This window comes from Palaemon carinicauda, chromosome 18 (genome assembly GCF_036898095.1).
Source record: "Palaemon carinicauda isolate YSFRI2023 chromosome 18, ASM3689809v2, whole genome shotgun sequence".
In the NCBI taxonomy this organism is placed as follows: domain Eukaryota; kingdom Metazoa; phylum Arthropoda; class Malacostraca; order Decapoda; family Palaemonidae; genus Palaemon; species Palaemon carinicauda.
The window spans coordinates 27342213-27361117 of record NC_090742.1 but is presented as its reverse complement, the minus strand read 5'-3'; the positions used below and the strand labels follow the sequence as shown (position 1 = coordinate 27361117).

The 18905-nt window shown below is 49.3% G+C and overlaps 1 protein-coding gene across 5 annotated transcripts in view; it reads left to right on the top strand.

Moving 5' to 3' along the window:
• The window catches only part of Unc50 (Unc50 RNA binding protein), a 218876-nt gene that overhangs the window by 37466 nt on the left and 162505 nt on the right, over window positions 1-18905 (top strand). Inside the window, exon 1 of one of the 5 annotated variants that reach the window (XM_068392192.1) lies at window positions 4538-4682. The exons of 1 other annotated variant lie outside the window; for it this stretch is intronic. Coding sequence is in view for 1 of the 4 variants with exons in the window: in XM_068392190.1 (XP_068248291.1) it covers window positions 5346-5350 (5 nt within the window). In the remaining 3 variants the exon portion in view is untranslated. Of the gene's footprint in view, window positions 1-4537; window positions 4683-4799; window positions 4926-4965; window positions 5085-5193; window positions 5351-18905 lie in introns of those variants that run through there. 3 more of the 5 variants (XM_068392191.1, XM_068392193.1, XM_068392190.1) reach the window with 3 other exon arrangements.

Here is an 18905-nt window from a genome sequence, read left to right as displayed (position 1 = left end):
CTCCATGGCTCGACGCCCAGGCCGGCCAAGTTTCATACGACGACCTGAGAACGAAACTCATCGGTATCTACTCCCTCTCCGTCTCAGCAAGGGCACAGAAAGTACTGGACCTCGCCGGCAAGCCCATGGGTGACACCTCTCCTGTCGAGGCGTGGGACAAGCTAACCGGCCTGCTTATGCACCCCGAAACAGACAGCAACGGCCGACGACGTGAGATTAGCTTATCTCGCGAAATCTTTCTTCGACGCCTACCACAGGACGTACGGGCCCAATTGACAGACGCCGACACGCTCCCGATGAACGAACTTCTGTCGAAGGCTCAGAAGCTCCACTAGGCCTCCAAAGCATCTCGCCTCGGAGCATCATCGTCAACACCGCCTCCGTTCTCCTCCTTCAGCAGCTGCTCTTCCATAGACTCCTCGGCAATGGCCCTTGAGGACGACGAGATCAACATTCTATCAAGAAAGAAACCGACGCGACCAAACCCTAGGCCTAACCCAGCATGGTGCTTCTACCACCAACAGTTCGGCAGTGACGCCAAGAAATGTAGAGCACCATGCAGTTTCCCTAGAAGACGACGCCAGAAGCATCGACCTGCCACCATCGCAGCCGCAGTTAACCAAAACAAGAATGGTTTCTATATCCTCGATACCATTTCCAACCGTAGACTCATGGTGGACACCGGCGCAATGCAGTCAACGTTCCCTCCTTCAAAGTCCGACCTAGACCGTGGTCCCGACAAAGACGCTCCCTCACTCATCGCCGCCAACGGATCTCCCATACGGTGCTATGGGATCAAGACCCTCAAGATATCTATCATGGGCCGTTCGTATTCTTGGCCCTTCGCTATCGCCGACGTCAATCGCCCCCTCCTCGGTGCGGATTTCCTCGCCCACCATGGACTCCTCGTCGATGTCGCTAACAGACGTCTCATCGACACGGGAACCTGCCAGTCCCGCGCCCTAGAACACGGCCCTGCAACAATGTCCGTATCCGCCGTAACGACGCACCCCTACGCCGACCTCCTACGAGAATTTCCCAAGGTTTTCAAGCCCGAGCTCCGACACTCGCCAGGTTCCCCGTCCAAGCATGGTATCTACCACCACATCACAACGACAGGACCTCCCACTCACGCCAAATTCCGCCGCCTCCCGCCCCAGAAACTGAAGGATGCCAAACGCGCCTTCGAGGACATGGAACGCATGGGTATCTGTAAGAAAGCATCGAGCCCCTGGGCATCACCCCTGCACATGGTTAAAAAGCCGGACGGGTCCTGGAGACCTTGCGGCGACTACAGGCGCCTCAACCTCATCACAACGCCTGATCATTACCCGCTGCCCAACATGCAGGACCTAACGAACGCGTTGCACGGCGCAAAGTATTTTACCAAGATGGACCTCCTCAAGTCTTATTTCCAGGTCCCCGTATTCCCGGAAGACATCCCGAAAACTGCCATTGTAACACCGTTCGGATCCTACACCTTCGCATACTCAACCTTCGGTCTACGCAACGCCGGGGCGACCTTCCAACGACTAATGGATAGCATTCTGGGTGACCTACCTTTCTGCGTCTGCTACGTCGACGACATCCTGATATTCTCGAAAACCAAGGAGGAACACCGGGGGCACATCTGCACCGTCCTCAAACGCCTACAGGAGAACGGCCTAGTCGTACGCTTCGACAAATGCACGTTCGGGCGGAGGGAGTGGATTTCCTTGGTCACTGCGTATCCTCGCGCGGGGTAAAACCCATGACAACCAAGGTCGACGCCATCAGGAAGTTCCCAATGCCTACGACCATCCGCCAACTTCAGGAGTTCCTGGGAATGGTCAATTACTACAGGCGCTTTATCCCCAACATCGCACAAACCCTGTCTCCCCTCGACAACGTCCTGAAAGGAAAAGCAAAAAAACTCGAGTGGGGTTTGCCCCAGCAACAGGCATTCGCTCGGACGAAGGATGCCCTTGCGAATGCCACCACACTGGCTCATTTCGACGACAACGCGCCCCTGCAACTAACGACCGACGCCAGCAACGTCGCCTGTGGGGCTGTGCTTGAGCAACTCGTCGATGGTTCTCCTCGACCGCTGGCATTCTTCAGCAAGAAATTGAAACCCGCCAAAACAAGATACAGCACCTTCGATAGGGAACTCCTCGCCGTCTACCTCGCCGTCCGCCACTTCAGGCACATCTTGGAGGGTACCCCCTTCACAATCGCGACGGACCATCAACCCCTCGTACACGCCTTCACGAAATCGACGGACGCATGGTCCTCCCGACAACAACGTCATCTCGCATCAAGCGCCGAATTCGGGTGCACCATACGTTACGTCCCAGGAAAGAAAAACCCAGTCGCGGACGCCCTTTCAAGGATTGAAATTGACGCGATCCACCTGGGAATCGACTACGCCAATCTCGCAACCGAACAACGCACCGACCGAGAAGCACAGGATCACCTGACGGGGCCATCCGCGCTCAAGATAAGTGCGATTCCCCTCGGACCAGCAGGAGTAACTATTCTTTGCGACACTAGCACGGGCCGCCCACGTCCCTGGGTACCAGCCTCCTGCAGAAGGAAAATATTCGATATCATCCATGGACTTTCACACCCCTCAGGACGCACCACCGCTCGCCTTCTGTCTGAAAAGTTTGTCTGGCCAGGGATAAAAAAGGATGCCCGGGAATGGGCAAAGTCATGCATCAACTGCCAGTCAAGCAAGGTCAGCCGTCACACTGAATTGGGGGTAGGCGATTTTCCCCAGCCAAAAAGACGTTTCGGCCATATACACATCGACGTCGTGGGACCATTGCCCCCTTCTGGATCGGCTCGCTACCTACTTACGATCATCGATCGCTCCACGAGGTGGTTGGAGGCATCGCCGATGACCGAAGCTACGGCTCAAGCATGCGCCGAAGCCCTCCTGTCAAGCTGGGTGAGCAGGTTTGGCGTTCCTGACGACATCACGACTGACAGAGGCCCCGCTTTCCTCTCAGAAATATGGCTCGCTTTGGCGAACCTGATGGGGACGACGCTCCACAGCACCACGGCATACAACTCCGCGGCAAACGGCATGGTCGAAAGAACTCACCGCGCCCTCAAGGTGTCCCTGATGGCGAGCTGCACCGACGGGGACTGGAAATCACGACTTCCTTGGGTACTCCTCGGCCTTCGCACCGCCCCTCGCGCAGACGGCGAACCTTCGCCCTCCGAAAAGGTTTACGGGGATGCGCTCGCAGTTCCTGGCGAATTCTTTCCCTCATCAACCAACGACACGCAGCTGGATCACCTAAGGGACATCGCCAGGAAGTTCAGGCCGTGTCTCAAAACTTACCAGGACAGAACCAAGCACTTCAAGCCAAAAAGCCAGGATGACTGCAGGTACGTTTTCGTCCGTGTCGACGCTCATCGACAACCACTGACTAGACCTTATCGAGGTCCCTACCGGGTAATTAAAAAGACAACGAAAGCCTTCCTTCTCGACGTCCATGGCCAAGAGGACTGGGTCTCAATAGACCGCGTGAAACCAGCGTTTCTCGAAGGAAACGACACCGCCTCCGCCGGACCTGGCAGATCCAGAGTTCCGCCTCTCAAAACAAGCCGCCCAACGAAAGAAAAATCATCAAACGACGACAAAAGGAAGAGATCTTTACACCGACCGCCAGCGCGTCCCTCCGTTCAAAAACAAGAGGAACCCTCCGACGCCCGAAAAGATACGAAGATTGATCATCAGCCCTCTACGCCGCCCGATGTCTTGGGGGTCGGGAGTACTTGTAAGGACACCGATCCCTTCGTCGTCCAGAAAATCGACAAACTCCTTATTTATTTGAATTCTCTTTTCGCCACACTGTGGTTTCCCATGTATATATATTCCGCTCTACCAGAGCTACATTTTGACATGTGTATCATTTCATAACATTTTTCTGTTAACCCATAATTCATATATTTGTAAGTGTAAGAAAACACATATATTTTGGCGGGCACTTCAATCTGATTTGGCGCCAGCGTCATCCTACCTTTCCGTCCGCACCTTGTAATAAACTCCCGTGCACATTCGAATAAAGTATCAGTTGATCTTGGTGACGCTTGTCTCACTGTCCTTACAATATATATATATATATATATATATATATATATATATATATATATATATATATATTACTGTAGGCCTACATATAATGCATGTGAATGTCAAGCTGCAATTTAGCATGTAAATTCTTATTAGGATTTTAGGAACCTAAACTAATATGCTTGAATGAGTTGTGATCAGTTTTAACATATAAAAACAGTGCTTAAACAACGTTAAGTTTCATATTAGTTGCAGAAGCAAAGTCACCAGCCACCTGTTGAGATGCTACCGCTAGAGCGTTATTGGGGCCTTTGACTGGCGATACTGTACTACATTGGCCCCTCCCCCTGGTTAGGGTCACAAATTCTCTTTGCTTGAGGGGAGACAGCCACATTATTCTATCTGTTCCCTTATTTCCATTATTTTCGGGGCCATTTTCCCTGTTGTCCCTTTCGGGCTTATAACATCCCGCTTTTACCACTAGGGTTGTAGCTTAGCTAGTAATGATAATAATATTCAGTGCACACGTGGACATTATGTGGTGATGGTATGGAGAGACCATATTGAAGGAAAGGGGACGCATATATTAAATGTAGTTAGTGGAGAATTCATTACGGTAAGCACAACCACTGTCTATTTTTATATATATTTAAGAAACATAGCCCTTTTAGTTCGACCCTTTAATCGTCGAAATACTGTATACTGTAAAGATACGATTCGATTTAATGTATAACTCTAGATTCAATACTACCTGACGTCTAGAAATTAAGTGTTGTCATTTTTGTATCTAAGTCATTTTTTTACTGGTCATTGAAAGGCACAACGGCTGCATTGTTCAGTATTGTCCATCGTGATTCATGTGAGTAATGATATCAAAGTTTAATTAGATATAAGTAAGAAATAGAAGAACTTAAAGCGGTGACAGTCGGTTTATTCATTGTATTCGTCACAAAACTGTGACGTTGACAGAAGAGAGATTTATCCACTCCGTTTCCAATTTGTAATTATTGGAGGAGAAGTAAGCCAATGATATCAAGTATTGAACTCTTTTCTTTATTTAGATATATTTATGTTTTTCTCTACGACAATAAACAATGGGATTAATTTTTAGCCAACAAGTTTCACAAAAAGTTAAACTAATTCCTTTTAAAAAGTTGCCCTCTTCTTTGTATTTGTTACTAAAGCGACGAAAACAAACCTTATTCTACCCCATCCCCTAAATCACGTCTAGCCTGCGACTAATGTACTTACGGATATATTTTTTTCTTATGCATATACTATGAGGTTAGTAACTTCCTTAATTCTACCTTACCATATTTTTTTTTAACAATTCCAATTACTAGGAGATATGTATATTATTGCCATGGCACCTTCCGCATAGGCGACGTGGTACCCTGGTGTGTTCTGGCATAGGCTATAAACTTTGGTTTTACAATAGTATTGTGTAATATTGATTAGGAAACTGGAATGACATATTTTATTTTGCCTTATCTACCTTTAATATTAGTGGTAACTATTGTTTTTGTGATGCCAATTTAATGGATAGCAAATCATGTGCACTAATCAGACACTTAAAGTTTTTTTTTATTACAGTTACGGACGGAAAAAGCATTTCTATTATAAAAAATGGTATTTCCGACATAATTTTTTTTTTTTTTTTAAATAAATGGCACTTATTTTCAGGGTAAATAAAAACTTATCAAAAAAATAATAATGAATGGGGTTAGCGTGCACAGCTCAGCATGTACCGCTTGCCAGTACATAGGAACTTAATGTTTTTCTTTTTCCACGAGCGAAGCGAGTGCACTGCGGAGCAAAATCCCTTAGATTTCTAAGAAAAATATCCCTTTTCTTAGATGGTGTAATGAGTTTTTGGTTTATTTGCTGTTGACGTGAAGGTCAAATTCAGTGAAAGCACACTATTTACTTCAGGAAAATCTATTTTTTCTGTTCAAACTGTTAATCCGTTCGTAACCGTAATTTTACCCTTAAATGCTCTTTTATAACACTACCTCTTAGTTTGCTCAGTTCGGTTACAGGGAAAGCCTGAGGAATTAATTCTTTCTACTGATGGTGTATAAATAAAGAATCGCCCTTACAAATATAGGGGGATCCTAGTAGGTAACCAGTTTTTGGGAGGAAGAAACACTAAGTAATACACTGTTCGTAAATGGCAGATATGTGTAAATTACACCATATTGAGTTTGAAAAATACATATCATAGGACATTGCTACTCGCTTAACTGAATACGGAGCCTTGGTATATCAGCGGCCAATATGGACACTAACTAATTTAAACTTCCTCTCCTAACCTAACCTACAAGCCGTGTTCTAACCTGCTTACCTAATGGGGGGGAGGCGCAAACGCTGCCTTGCGACCCTCCCACACTGCCGTATTCTAAGTCAGCCACCATCATACATAGAGGTGGCCGCTATCATACATACAGCCCCTGAATACATCGATGCAAATACATTATGCTATTTTGAATCTTGTACATTACTGTAAAAACCCACTATTAACGAATTTGTGCTAGAGCGTAGATGTATCAGCCGTGCAGCCAGATCCATCTTTCTCGCCCTGTGTCTGTTATCGTTTGAATTTGTAGATGTAAACTTTGAAATAGTAGTTATTGTTATGGAGGAACATAAAGGAAGATGAAATTACATCTTGACTGAAAATTGCCTTTACTGTAATGTGGATTTGTGAAGGGAAAGGACAAAGAGTGGATAAGATGTAAATTTTGTGATAATATCTACCACAGGAAGTCTCTCTTTAGATGCTAACACCAGTGATGTTAACTTATAGAAAATGAAATGGCTTTCCCCAGAGTGTGTAGATGAAGTCAAAATAGCCATGATGAATGGGGTCATCGCTGCACCAGAAGACCTAAAGTTCCTTGGGCGAGTGCTTAAAGGAGTGTCTGTAATTTTGCTGGAAATGGGGCGGTGGGGGCGGCTGCTGCTGCTGGTTATAGTGATGAGGATGGTGGTGATTAAAGGCCGCATGGATGCTAGTGATGAGGATGGTGTCCGTGGTGGTGAGGGTGGGGATGGGGTTGTGATGGTGGGCATGGCTGCTAGGGTCGTGGGAGAGACCCCGCCATATGCGACATCATCCTGGTGTAGGATATAAAGACGGGGTTCTCCACCATCGTCACCGCCCCTGACTGGGCTTCTGTCAGAAATAAAATCCGAAACCAGAAAGTAAGACACTGAAAAATATAAAGAGAAATAGAAAGTAAAGTGATCTTAGCAATATATAGAACATGGAAGAAAGATTGAAGAAGAAATATATGACAATACATTTGTATCAGTGATATTTTTAAAGCAAGAACTATTAAGTTAGAACTAAACTTATAAATAGCACAATTGGGGAGTGTAAACTCTAATTGTTCCGTAACTGAAATACAAACCACGATATTTACATAGGGGTATTACTTTCGGCGTAGCTGAAATGACGAGCCATTAGATTTTAACGAGGGTTAAACTACCCCCGCGCTAGTTAGCACAGGGGTAGGGGAGGGGTAGCTAGCTACCCCTCCCCCCACACACCGGTGAGCTGCCTCACTTCACTTTTGGCTCGGACGGTGAGCAGACGTCTCTGTCCCGTCCTCGCTTCGCAGCCATTAATGTTTTGTCTTAATTACTTACTTTTCTTATACTTAATATATATGTAAACATTCTTGTGTTTATGTATATATTTGAGTATAGAAATACAGTAAGTTTCCTTTTCAGTGTTTGTGCTGTGTGTGTGTGTAGGAAGTCCACTTAATTGTACGACAACATCTCCGTGTGGTCCCAGGCCCCCACGGTGACATTTCATGGGTCGCGATCTCTCCCTTGGTCCTTCAGTCTTCCCTTCGGCGGGCACCGTGGGGAATCGTCATCGCTGGACTTTATTTATTAATCTCTTTCTCCGCTGTTCCTCCTTCCCTACGGGGAAGTTGGTCTATCAGCGTAGGGAACATGGGAGTTTAGTTTGACTACGGTCTCTCTCTCTCTCTCTTGAGGTCGTTCACCCTTTTATTACTACTACGTATTACGGTAGCTTCCTTCCCGTTGCGGGTTGAGTTGCTACTCCGTTTATTTTGTCTCAATTTTTTTTAATCAAATCTAATTGTATTTGTTAACTTATCAGCTTCTATGTAGAACGCTTCCCTTCGGGGTTCATTCGTTCTTACTATTAGTGAACATTCTTAGATGAATTACATAATTATAATTGTTATAATTCTGTTTTTGTTACAGTTCTCCGCCTTCCCCCCCTTCCCGTGAGTGTCAGTGGGGGAGGAGGGCGCATTCCTGGTGCGTAATTCTTATGTTCTTTTCCCTCGGGGTTCCTCTTCGGAGTTCCCCAGGGGGAATAAATGTTAACTAATTATTTTATTTTCACAGTTAACTATCTATTTTAAATATTTAACTTAGCCGGTGAATACAGTATATAATAGCTGCTGCTCCAGCGGCTCGACAGAAAAACACACAAAAACTCGCGAGCGATCGCTATGAAGGTTGCGGGTGTGCCCACCAGCGCCAACTATCGGCCAGATACCGCATATGCATGTAAACAAGCCTCAATTCTTCTCTGTCGGCCTTAACGACAAGACGTATCATTACTCGCTGTAGAACCTGGAGTTTTCTCAACATATTTGGTGAAGTACTTCATTTTGGTTTGAGCTTTTGCAGTGCAGGTGTTTTTCCTCAACTTAAACTCTTGAACTCTTTGTTGGACAGATTTAATTGTTGATGACTTGGATTGTTTTTTGGACTTTCTTTGACTAATTCAAAATGGCTGACGCTTCTCAAGCCCCTAGATTTCGTAAGTGTAATGCTAGGGATTGCAATAGGCGTCTTCCAAAGGCCTCTCTCGACCCACATACTGTGTGTTCTAATTGTCGGGGTAAAACCTGTCAATTAGGAGATCGGTGTGAGGAATGCGTGGGCCTTTCGGAATTCGATTGGCTCGAATATGACAAATATTCTCGTAAGCTAGAGAGAGATAGGGTGAGGAGGAGTTCCTCTAGATCAGTAGATTTTTCCTCTCCCCATGCCCCTGAACCTAATCCTTCCCCTGTAGTGGTTGTGCCTGAACCCCCTACTGGCACTCAGGAACCTTCAATGCGAGACATGTTACGTGCCATTCATGCTTTGGGTGAAAGAGTTGAGTCGTTAGCTACAGATCGTAATCAACTCATGGCGGACGTTAAAGAGCTAAAGTGTCAGAGTGCCACAGTGGAAAATCATGGGAAAGTGATTAGTGCGCAAAGTGTTTTCAGTGTTGCGACCGAGGGTTCGTCTGTTCGTGCCTGTCGTTCGCCTAGTCCGAGACCTCTTGCAAGCTCCCAAGCCCAGGGGAGAAGTAATGTCGTACGACTTATGGGTTCGAGAGGCCTTGATCAGCGAACAGACGTTCCCTCTATGGTAACAGGCGTGTCTCATCAAGACCGCCCCTACCATAAGACGAGAGAGACCATTTTCTCCTCGTCATCCGAAGGCTTTTCGCATAAGAAACCGTGGAGCAAGGTTTTAAGGACCTTGAAGCGAAAGTCGGTCCCTTCAGGACAGGTCCAGCGTCCTGGTTGTAGCCATTGGGACAGCTCTGACCCTTTACAGTCATCGGAAGACTGCTCGCCGCCTAAGCAGCAACGTTACACAGGCTCAGAGAGTCTTGGTGTAGGCAAGGTTGTGCAGTCTCAGACGTTAACCCCGTCTTTTACCGCACCCATTCCCGTTGATCCTAAATGGGTTGTACTGCAAGACATGCAGATCAAGCTCGCCTCCCTTATGGAAGACTATTCTGCTGAAAAGGTTCACGATGATCCTCGCCGCTCAGCTAATCGAGATCCTGGCCTTCAGCCGCCAAAACGAGCCTTTGCTCGTCCTGTTGACGTTGGCGTTGCTAAGTCACGTCAATCACGCTTTGTAGAGCCTCACTCGATGCAGTCACGTGTTGACTTTCAGCCGCATATGGACGTTCAGCCACTTCCTAATGCTCTTGTTGACGTTCAGGACGTTCGCCAACCAGCGGAGTTGACTTGTTTTGACGCTGAGCGTCAACCACCGCAGTCTAGAGTTGTTTTGACTGCTCAGTCTAGGCAGTCAAAACAGTCTCGTGTTGACGTCGAGCGTCCTCCCGCTCCTGTTGTTGTTGACAGTCAGGCTGTTAAGCAGTTACATGATGTAGCGTCCTGGACTGCTACTGATGCACCAGTGCGTGTGGACTCTGCGTGTCAAGCATTGCCAACCCCTTTGCTTGTTACTCAGCAGTTGTCGGATGAAGTTCCTTCAGATGAGGACGTTGCTGACCCTCATAATGACGATCATCCTTCGGATGTAGACGAACCTAGAACGGTTCCTCCTTCAATGGACTTTAAGAAAGTCATGTTAATTTTCAAGGAGCTTTTTCCCGATCACTTTGTTACCGTTGCTCCTCGTTCGCCACCGTCTGAGTTTGCTCTAGGCTTACCTGCTAACATGCCAGCCTTTACTAAGCTAGTGCTTTCTCGCTCTTCCAAGAGAGCTTTACGACTTTTAGGCGACTGGTTGGATACCAGGAGGAGTTTGGGGAAGACGGCCTTTACCTTCCCTCCGTCAAAGCTCTCGTCTAGATCGAGCGTCTGGTATGCCACGGGAGAAGTTCTCGGCTTGGGAGTCCCTGCCTCTGCCCAGGGTGACTTCTCAAGCCTCGTAGACTCTCCCCGCCGCCTAGCCATGAGACGCTCGAAGATTAGTTGGTCCTCCTCGGACCTTGACCATCTGCTGAAAGGCGTATACAGGGCCTTTGAAGTTTTCAACTTCCTTGACTGGTCATTAGGGGCTTTAAGTAGGAAAATCTCGTCGGCTGATAGAGATGTTTCCTTACTGATAATGTCTTGTATGGATAAAGCCATCCGCGATGGTTCCAATGAGCTCGCCTCCTCTTTTACGTCGGGAGTCTTAAAGAAGCGAGAGTCCCTTTGCTCTTTTCTTTCGGCAGGAGTTACTCCCTGTCAGAGATCAGAACTGCTCTTTGCTCCCTTATCAAAGTCTTTGTTTCCGCAACAATTAGTTAAGGACATAGCTTCTTCACTTGTGCAGAAGGACACCCATGACATGATGGCGTCCTCTGCTCGCAAAGGGACTCCTTCTACATCCTTTGCTGTAAGACCCAGGATCGAGACTCCGGCATCCAGATTTATCCCGCCCTTTCGTGGCAGAGCTCCCAGCAGGGGAAGTACTCATGCCGAGGGAAAGAGAGGAAAGAAGAGAGGAGCCAAGTCCTCACGTGGCAGAGTCTGACTGCCCACAGCCTCAGACAGCGGTAGGAGCCAGATTGAAGAGCTTCTGGCAGGCCTGGGAGAAGAGGGGCGCAGACCAACAGTCTGTTCGGTTGCTCAGAGAGGGGTACAAAATTCCGTTTGTACGCAAACCTCCTCTAGTGACAACTCCCATCGACCTCTCTCCCAGGTACCGAGAGGAGTCAAAGAGACAAGCCCTAAACCTAGAAGTGTCTCTGTTGCTAGAGAAGGGAGCGGTGGTGAAAGTCTCGGACCTTCAATCACCGGGGTTTTACAACCGTCTCTTCCTAGTTCCAAAGAAGACAGGAGGTTGGAGACCGGTGCTAGATGTCAGTGCGCTCAACGTTTTTGTTACGAAAACAAAGTTCACTATGGAGACCACGAAGTCAGTCTTAGCAGCGGTCAGAAAGGGAGACTGGATGGTCTCTCTCGACCTACGAGATGCGTACTTCCACATTCCTATACACCCAGATTCCCAACCGTTTCTGAGGTTTGTTTTCAGGAATGTGGTATACCAGTTTCGGGCCCTGTGCTTTGGCCTAAGTCCTGCTCCTCCCGTGTTTACGAGGCTCATGAGGAATGTGGCAAAATTCCTCCATTTATCGGGTATCCGAGCCTCCCTGTACTTGGACGACTGGCTTCTCAGGGCTTCGTCCAGTCATCGCTGTCTGCAGGATCTTCATTGGACATTGGATCTGACCAAGGAATTGGGACTTTTGGTCAACCTAGAAAAGTCCCAGCTGATTCCATCCCAAACTATACTGTATTTAGGGATGGAGATTCGCAGTCCAGTTTTTCGGGCTTTTCCGTCTGCCACCCGAATAGATCAAGCCCTGCTCAAAGTTCAACTAATGTTGAAGAGAGAACGGTGCTCAGTCAGGAATTGGATGAGTCTAGTAGGAACTCTATCATCCCTGGAGCAGTTTGTCTCGCTAGGAAGACTACACCTTCGACCTCTCCAGTTCCATCTAGCCTTTCACTGGAACAAGGACAAGACGTTAGAGACGGTCTCAATCCCGGTCTCCGAACCAGTAAAGGCATGCCTGAAATGGTGGAACAACAATATCAGTCTGAGAGAGGGACTTTCCCTAGCAGTTCAGAACCCAAACCACGTACTATTCTCAGACGCGTCGGATTTGGGTTGGGGTGCGACCCTGGACGGTCGGGAATGCTCAGGTCTGTGGACCTCAAGTCAGAGGAGCATGCACATCAACGGCAAGGAGCTTTTGGCAGTCCACTTGGCCTTGATGAAATTCGAAAGTCTCCTTCGAAACAAAGTGGTAGAGATCAACTCCGACAATACCACAGCCTTGGCGTACATCTCCAAGCAAGGAGGCACACACTCCCTCTCGCTGTACGAGATCGCAAGGGACCTGCTCATTTGGTCAAGAGATCGAGGCATCTCCCTGTTAACGAGGTTTATCCAGGGCGACTTGAACGTCTTAGCAGACTGTCTCAGTCGGAGGGGTCAGGTAATTCCTACGGAATGGACCCTCCACAAGGACGTGTGCAAGAGTCTTTGGGCGACTTGGGGTCAACCCACCATAGACCTCTTTGCCACCTCGATGACCAAGAGACTTCCAATCTATTGCTCTCCAGTCCCAGACCCAGCAGCAATACACAGACGCATTTCTCCTAGATTGGTCTCATCTGGACTTATATGCATTCCCACCATTCAAGATTGTCAACAAGGTACTGCAGAAGTTCGCCTCTCACGAAGGGACAAGGTTGACGTTGGTTGCTCCCCTCTGGCCCGCGAGAGAGTGGTTCACCGAGGTACTTCGATGGCTGGTAGACTTTCCAAGAAGTCTTCCTCTAAGGGTAGATCTGTTACGTCAGCCCCACGTAAAGAATGTCCATCAAAACCTCCCCGCTCTTCGTCTGACTGCCTTCAGACTATCGAAAGACTCTCAAGAGCTCGAGACTTTTCGAAGGAGGCAGCCAGTGCGATTGCAAGAGCGAGGAGAGCTTCTACCATTAGAGTATACCAGTCGAAGTGGGAAGTCTTTCGAGACTGGTGCAAGTCAGCATCTGTGTCCTCGTCCAGTACCTCTGTAGCCCAAATCGCTGACTTTCTTTTACATCTGAGAAAGGTTCGCTCCCTTTCAACTCCCACGATTAAGGGCTACAGGAGCATGTTGGCTTCGGTCTTTCGGCATAGAGGCTTAGATCTTTCCAACAATAAAGATCTCCAAAATCTCCTTAAGTCTTTCGAGACCTCTAAGGAACGTTGTTTGGCAACTCCTGGATGGAACTTAGACGTGGTCCTAAGGTTCCTCATGTCAGACAGGTTTGAGCCATTACATTCAGCCTCCCTGAAGGATCTCACCCTCAAGACACTTTTCCTAGTGTGCTTGGCTTCGGCTAAAAGAGTCAGTGAACTTCATGCCTTCAGTAAGAACATCGGCTTTTCTACAGAAAAAGCCACTTGTTCACTTCAACTTGGTTTCCTGGCCAAAAATGAACTGCCTTCTCGTCCTTGGCCTAAATCTTTTGATATTCCTTGCTTATCAGATATCGTAGGCAAAGAACTGGAAAGAGTAATATGTCCTGTTAGAGCTCTTAAGTTCTATTTAGCTCGTACTAAGTCATTACGAGGTAAATCTGAGGCATTATGGTGCTCGGTTAAGAAACCATCATTGCCTATGTCAAAGAATGCTTTGTCATATTTTATCAGATTTTTAATACGAGAAGCTCATTCTCACTTGAATGAGAAAGACCGATGTTTGCTTAAGGTTAAGACGCACGAAGTTAGAGCTATAGCAACCTCCGTGGCCTTCAAGCAAAATAGATCTCTGCAAAGTATTATGGACGCGACTTTTTGGAGAAGCAAGTCAGTGTTCGCGTCATTTTACTTAAAAGATGTCCAGACTCTTTACGAGGACTGCTACACACTGGGTCCATTCGTTGCAGCGAGTGCAGTAGTGGGTGAGGGTTCTACCACTACACTTCCCTAATTCCAATATCCTTTTTAATCTGTCTCTTGAAATGTTTTTAATATTGTTTTTTGGGTTGTACGGAAGGCTAAGAAGCCTTTCGCATCCTGGTTGATTTGGCGGGTGGTCAAAGTCATTTCTTGAGAGCGCCCAGATTAGGGGTTTGATGAGGTCCTGTTTGTATGGGTTGCAGCCCTTGATACTTCAGCTCCTGGGAGTCTTTCAGCATCCTAAGAGGATCGCTGGGCTTCGTGAGGAAGACAGACTTATAAGGCAGAGTAATCGTCTAAGTCAACTTCCTTACCAGGTACCTATATATTTGGGTTTTGTTATATTATAACTGTCAAAAACTCTAAGCATATATGCTGTAAACTTAATTAACTCTGGTCTCTACCCACCACCTTGGGTGTGAATCAGCTATTATATATTCACCGGCTAAGTTAAATATTTAAAAATGATATTTTAATTATAAAATAAATTTTTGAATATACTTACCCGGTGAATATATAAATTAAAGGCCCTCCCTTCCTCCCCAATAGAGACGCAGCGGGACGAGAAGAATTGAGGCTTGTTTACATGCATATGCGGTATCTGGCCGATAGTTGGCGCTGGTGGGCACACCCACAACCTACATAGCGATCGCTCGCGAGTTTTTGTGTGTTTTTCTGTCGAGCCGCTGGAGCAGCAGCTATTATATATTCACCGGGTAAGTATATTCAAAAATTTATTTTATAATTAAAATATCATGTTTTTTCGTTAATAATTCCTGGTTGGTTTTTTCCTGGTCCTCGGGCAGTTATGCTCTTGGTGCTGAGTGACCGCTTTTGTAACCATGCTCTATGGGCTGAGCGGTTGCAAGGCCGGACCATGGAATTCGTGCGATTATGCTCTTGATGCTGAGCGGTCGCACTTGCAGCTACGCTCAAGGGTCTGGGCAGCTGCAGGAGCTCCTATTCGGAGGGTTTCTCTTTATGGTCAGCTTGCTGATCCAACGGCCCTAAGGGGCGCCTTCATCAGTTCTTCTGGTCTCTTCTACAAAGTGTTCTCCTCTCTCGTTCGCGAGAGAGTCTCTCGTTCACGAGAAGGACACTCATAGAGACTCCTCTTCAGAGGACTCCCCTGCTGTTGTTGCTGATGTTGCTGAAGGTTCAGTTGCCCCCTCCGAACATCCTTTGAGGGGGCAGCTGAGTCCAACGGTCTCTCCTTCGAGTGTCTCTCCTCCTCGGGGGAGTTCACTAACAGAGACTCCTCTTCGGAGGACTGATGATGGTGCTCCTGTTCGTGGTCGTCTTTATCTTCAGCCGCAGAGGATCCTCCTCGACGAGAACAGACCGTTACAGCTGCTTCGCTAGACCTTTCGGCAGATTGTTCGCGATCTCCGACACCTGCCAGACCTTCTTGTCTTCCATCTCCGTTCCTGGACGCAGATGCGCAGTGGGTGCCACTCCACCCCGTTTTCCGACGGGCACCGATCCCTTCGGGGCTAAGGGCTTATTTCACAATGTGAGTAAGTCCCTTAGTGCCAGGTTTTTACCTGTGCAATCTCGTTCTCCTGCGCGCTCACGCGCAGTAGTTCACAAATACTCTCCTGCTGTGGACCAGTCTTCTGCTGAATCAACACTCCAGCGATCTCCTGTAGCTGAGTCTCGTCGTAGATCTCCTGATCGCCAACGCTTCTGGGACCTTCTTGTGCACCAACGGTCTCTTGAACGCCCACGATCGCCTGCTCGCCGGCGCACATCTGATCACCCTTTTCTGATGTGCGCAATGCGCGCCAACGTTTGCCCTCGCGCCCACGATCTCCGGATCTGGGCGCAAGCAGGGAGATTATTTCTTCACTGAACTCCGCGTTCACCTGCTCGCCAGCGCACATCTGCGCCCCCTTTCCAGATGTGCGCAATACGCGCCAACGTTCGCCCACGCGCCCACGATCTTCGGATCTGGGCGCAGGCAAGGAGTTTATTCCTTCACCTCCTCGCCGACGATCTCTCTGGTTCTGCACCCTCGCTGATATCTTCTGGCCGCGCATATCTTCTGGCCACGCAACTACGCGCCTACGATCTCCCGGTTCCTGCCTTGTCGCGTGCAGTTCAAGAAGTTCCTACGCTAGCGCACAGGCGCTCACAGGTTCTTCTGGACTCGCAGCGCCCTTCTGGAGTTTCGAGCCGAGCGCGCCCACACGTGGTTCCAGTTCCAGCGCGCCAGCACGCTTCCACTTCACACCGCGCCGCCCAGGAGACACCTAAGCTAGCGCACGGGCGCTCACAAGCACCCCTGGGCTCTCCTTGCATGCCAGCGATCTCCTAAGCGCCAGCGATCTCCTAAGCGCCCGCGCGATTCTTCGCCTGCGCGCAAGCGTTTTCAACGCGCCAACGCTTCAATCGTCGTAGGTCTCTTACGCGCCCTTGCGTTAACTCTCCTGTACGTGATTGGCCGCTACGCGCCATCGCTTGCCAACGCGCCATCGCTTTCCAACGCGCCTTCGCCCGCCTACGAACCATCGCTCGCCAAGACGCGCCATCGCTCGTCAACGCGCCATCGCTCGCTTACGCGCCATCGGTCTCCCGGCCGCCTGTGCTCGCCCTTACGAACCCGCGCACATGCGCACCCATGTTCGCCAACACGCGCCATCGCTCGCTTACGCGCCATCGGTCTCCCGGCCGCCTGCGCTTGCCCTTACGACCGCGCACATGCGCACTCATGTTCGCCGCGCACGCCCTTACGACCGCGCGCCCGCGCACATGCGCACCCATGTTCGCCCGCGCACATGCGCACCCATGTTCGCCCGCGCACATGCGCACCCATGTTCGCCCGCGCTCATGCGCACCCATGTTCGCCCGCGCACATGCGCACCCATGTTCGCCCGCGCACACCCATGTTCGCCCGCGCACACCCATGTTCGCCCGCGCACACCCATGTTCGCCCGCGCACATGCACACCCATGTTCGCCCGCGCACATGCACACCCATGTTCGCCCGCGCACATGCACACCCATGTTCGCCCGCGCACATGCACACCCATGTTCGCCCGCGCACATGCACACCCATGTTCGCCCGCGCACATGCACACCCATGTTCGCCCGCGCACATGCACACCCATGTTCGCCCGCGCACATGCACACCCATGTTCGCCCGCGCGCACCCATGTTCGCCCGCGCGCACCCATGTTCGCCCGCGCGCACCCATGTTCGCCCGCGCGCACCCATGTTCGCCCGCGCGCACCCATGTTCGCCCGCGCGCCAGCACGATTTCGTCTGCGATTCCCGTCGGGTTTCGCAACACGGGCAACCTGGCGATTCTTCTGGAGTGCATAGTACTTCCAGATCATTGTCGGCACGATCTCTCACCTGTAGACGCAAAGCAGCGCACGTGCAGGAGCAGGAAGAAGCTTCAGAGAGGTCTGGGCAACATTCTTCTCCTTCCTTTCAGGCAGGCCCCATCATCTCTACTCCTCAGGATTGTCCGATCCCCTTCCCTCCAGCGGGAGTCGCTGACACTGCGTCTGTCAGCCGTTAGCAGAGGAGGTACTTCGAGAACATGGGGGAACCTGGTTTAGCCCTTCCTCTCCACCATTCCGGGGAAGGGACTTACCAGGGAGTTTTTCTTTCAAGAAATTCTCCGCCCGGCAGGTGACATTCTCGACTTCGGAGATCTTAAGCCAGGAGAAAGCCGCAAAGTTTGCCATGCAGGCCACTTCGTGGCTGGTCGTCTGGCTTGGATCTCGGGGCATCCTGTTGCGATCCGAGAATTTGTCCAAGGAGAGCTCCAGGAAGGTCATGGAAACTTTCCTCCTCTCGGGCACGAGCACCATCGTTTCCCGGCTCACCAAGTTTCGAACTTGTAGGCAAACTCGATGTTGAATGCCTAAGGTTGCGTGTTCAGGATGCCGGGGCCGATTCCTGCACGATCTCCGTGATCAGCCAAGGATATCGCGTCCCGTTCTTTACATCTCTACCTCCACTGACAGCAAATCCAGTGTCACTGAGCTCCTATGCCATGGGATCGGCAAAGGGGCTAGCCTTTCGGGCTGAAGTTGAGACCATGCTCCAGAAGGATGCTCTCCAAAAGGTCATCGACGGCTCCCCCGCCGGCTTCTTCAGTCGACTCTTTCTTGTAAGAAAGCGTCTGAAGGCTGGAGACCTGTCATCGACCTCTCAGCCCTGAACAAGTTTGTCGAACAAACTTCGTTCAGCGTGGAACAGCAGAGTCGATCAGGCTTGTAGTGAGACCACAAGACTTCATGTGCACACTGGATCTGAAGGACGGGTACTTCCAGATCCCAATCCATCCGTCTTCCAGGAAGTACTTGAAATTCAGCCTAGACAACAAGGTATACCAGTTCAAGGTGCTGTGTTTCGATCTCTCCACAGCACCGCAGGTGTTCACCCTGATATCTTCATGGCCACACAGGAGCGGCATCCGTCTCCTTCGTTTTCTGGATGACTGACTAACCCAGGCAGTCTCGGAATCGACCCTTCTTCAACACCGAGACAAGCTTCTGGGACTTTGCCAAGATCTAGGGATCATGGTAATTCTCGAGAAGTCTTCTCTGCTTCCATCTCAACAACTAGGATATCTAGGCATGATATTAGACTCCAATCTCCAAGCCTTCCCATCAGATGACAGAATAGCA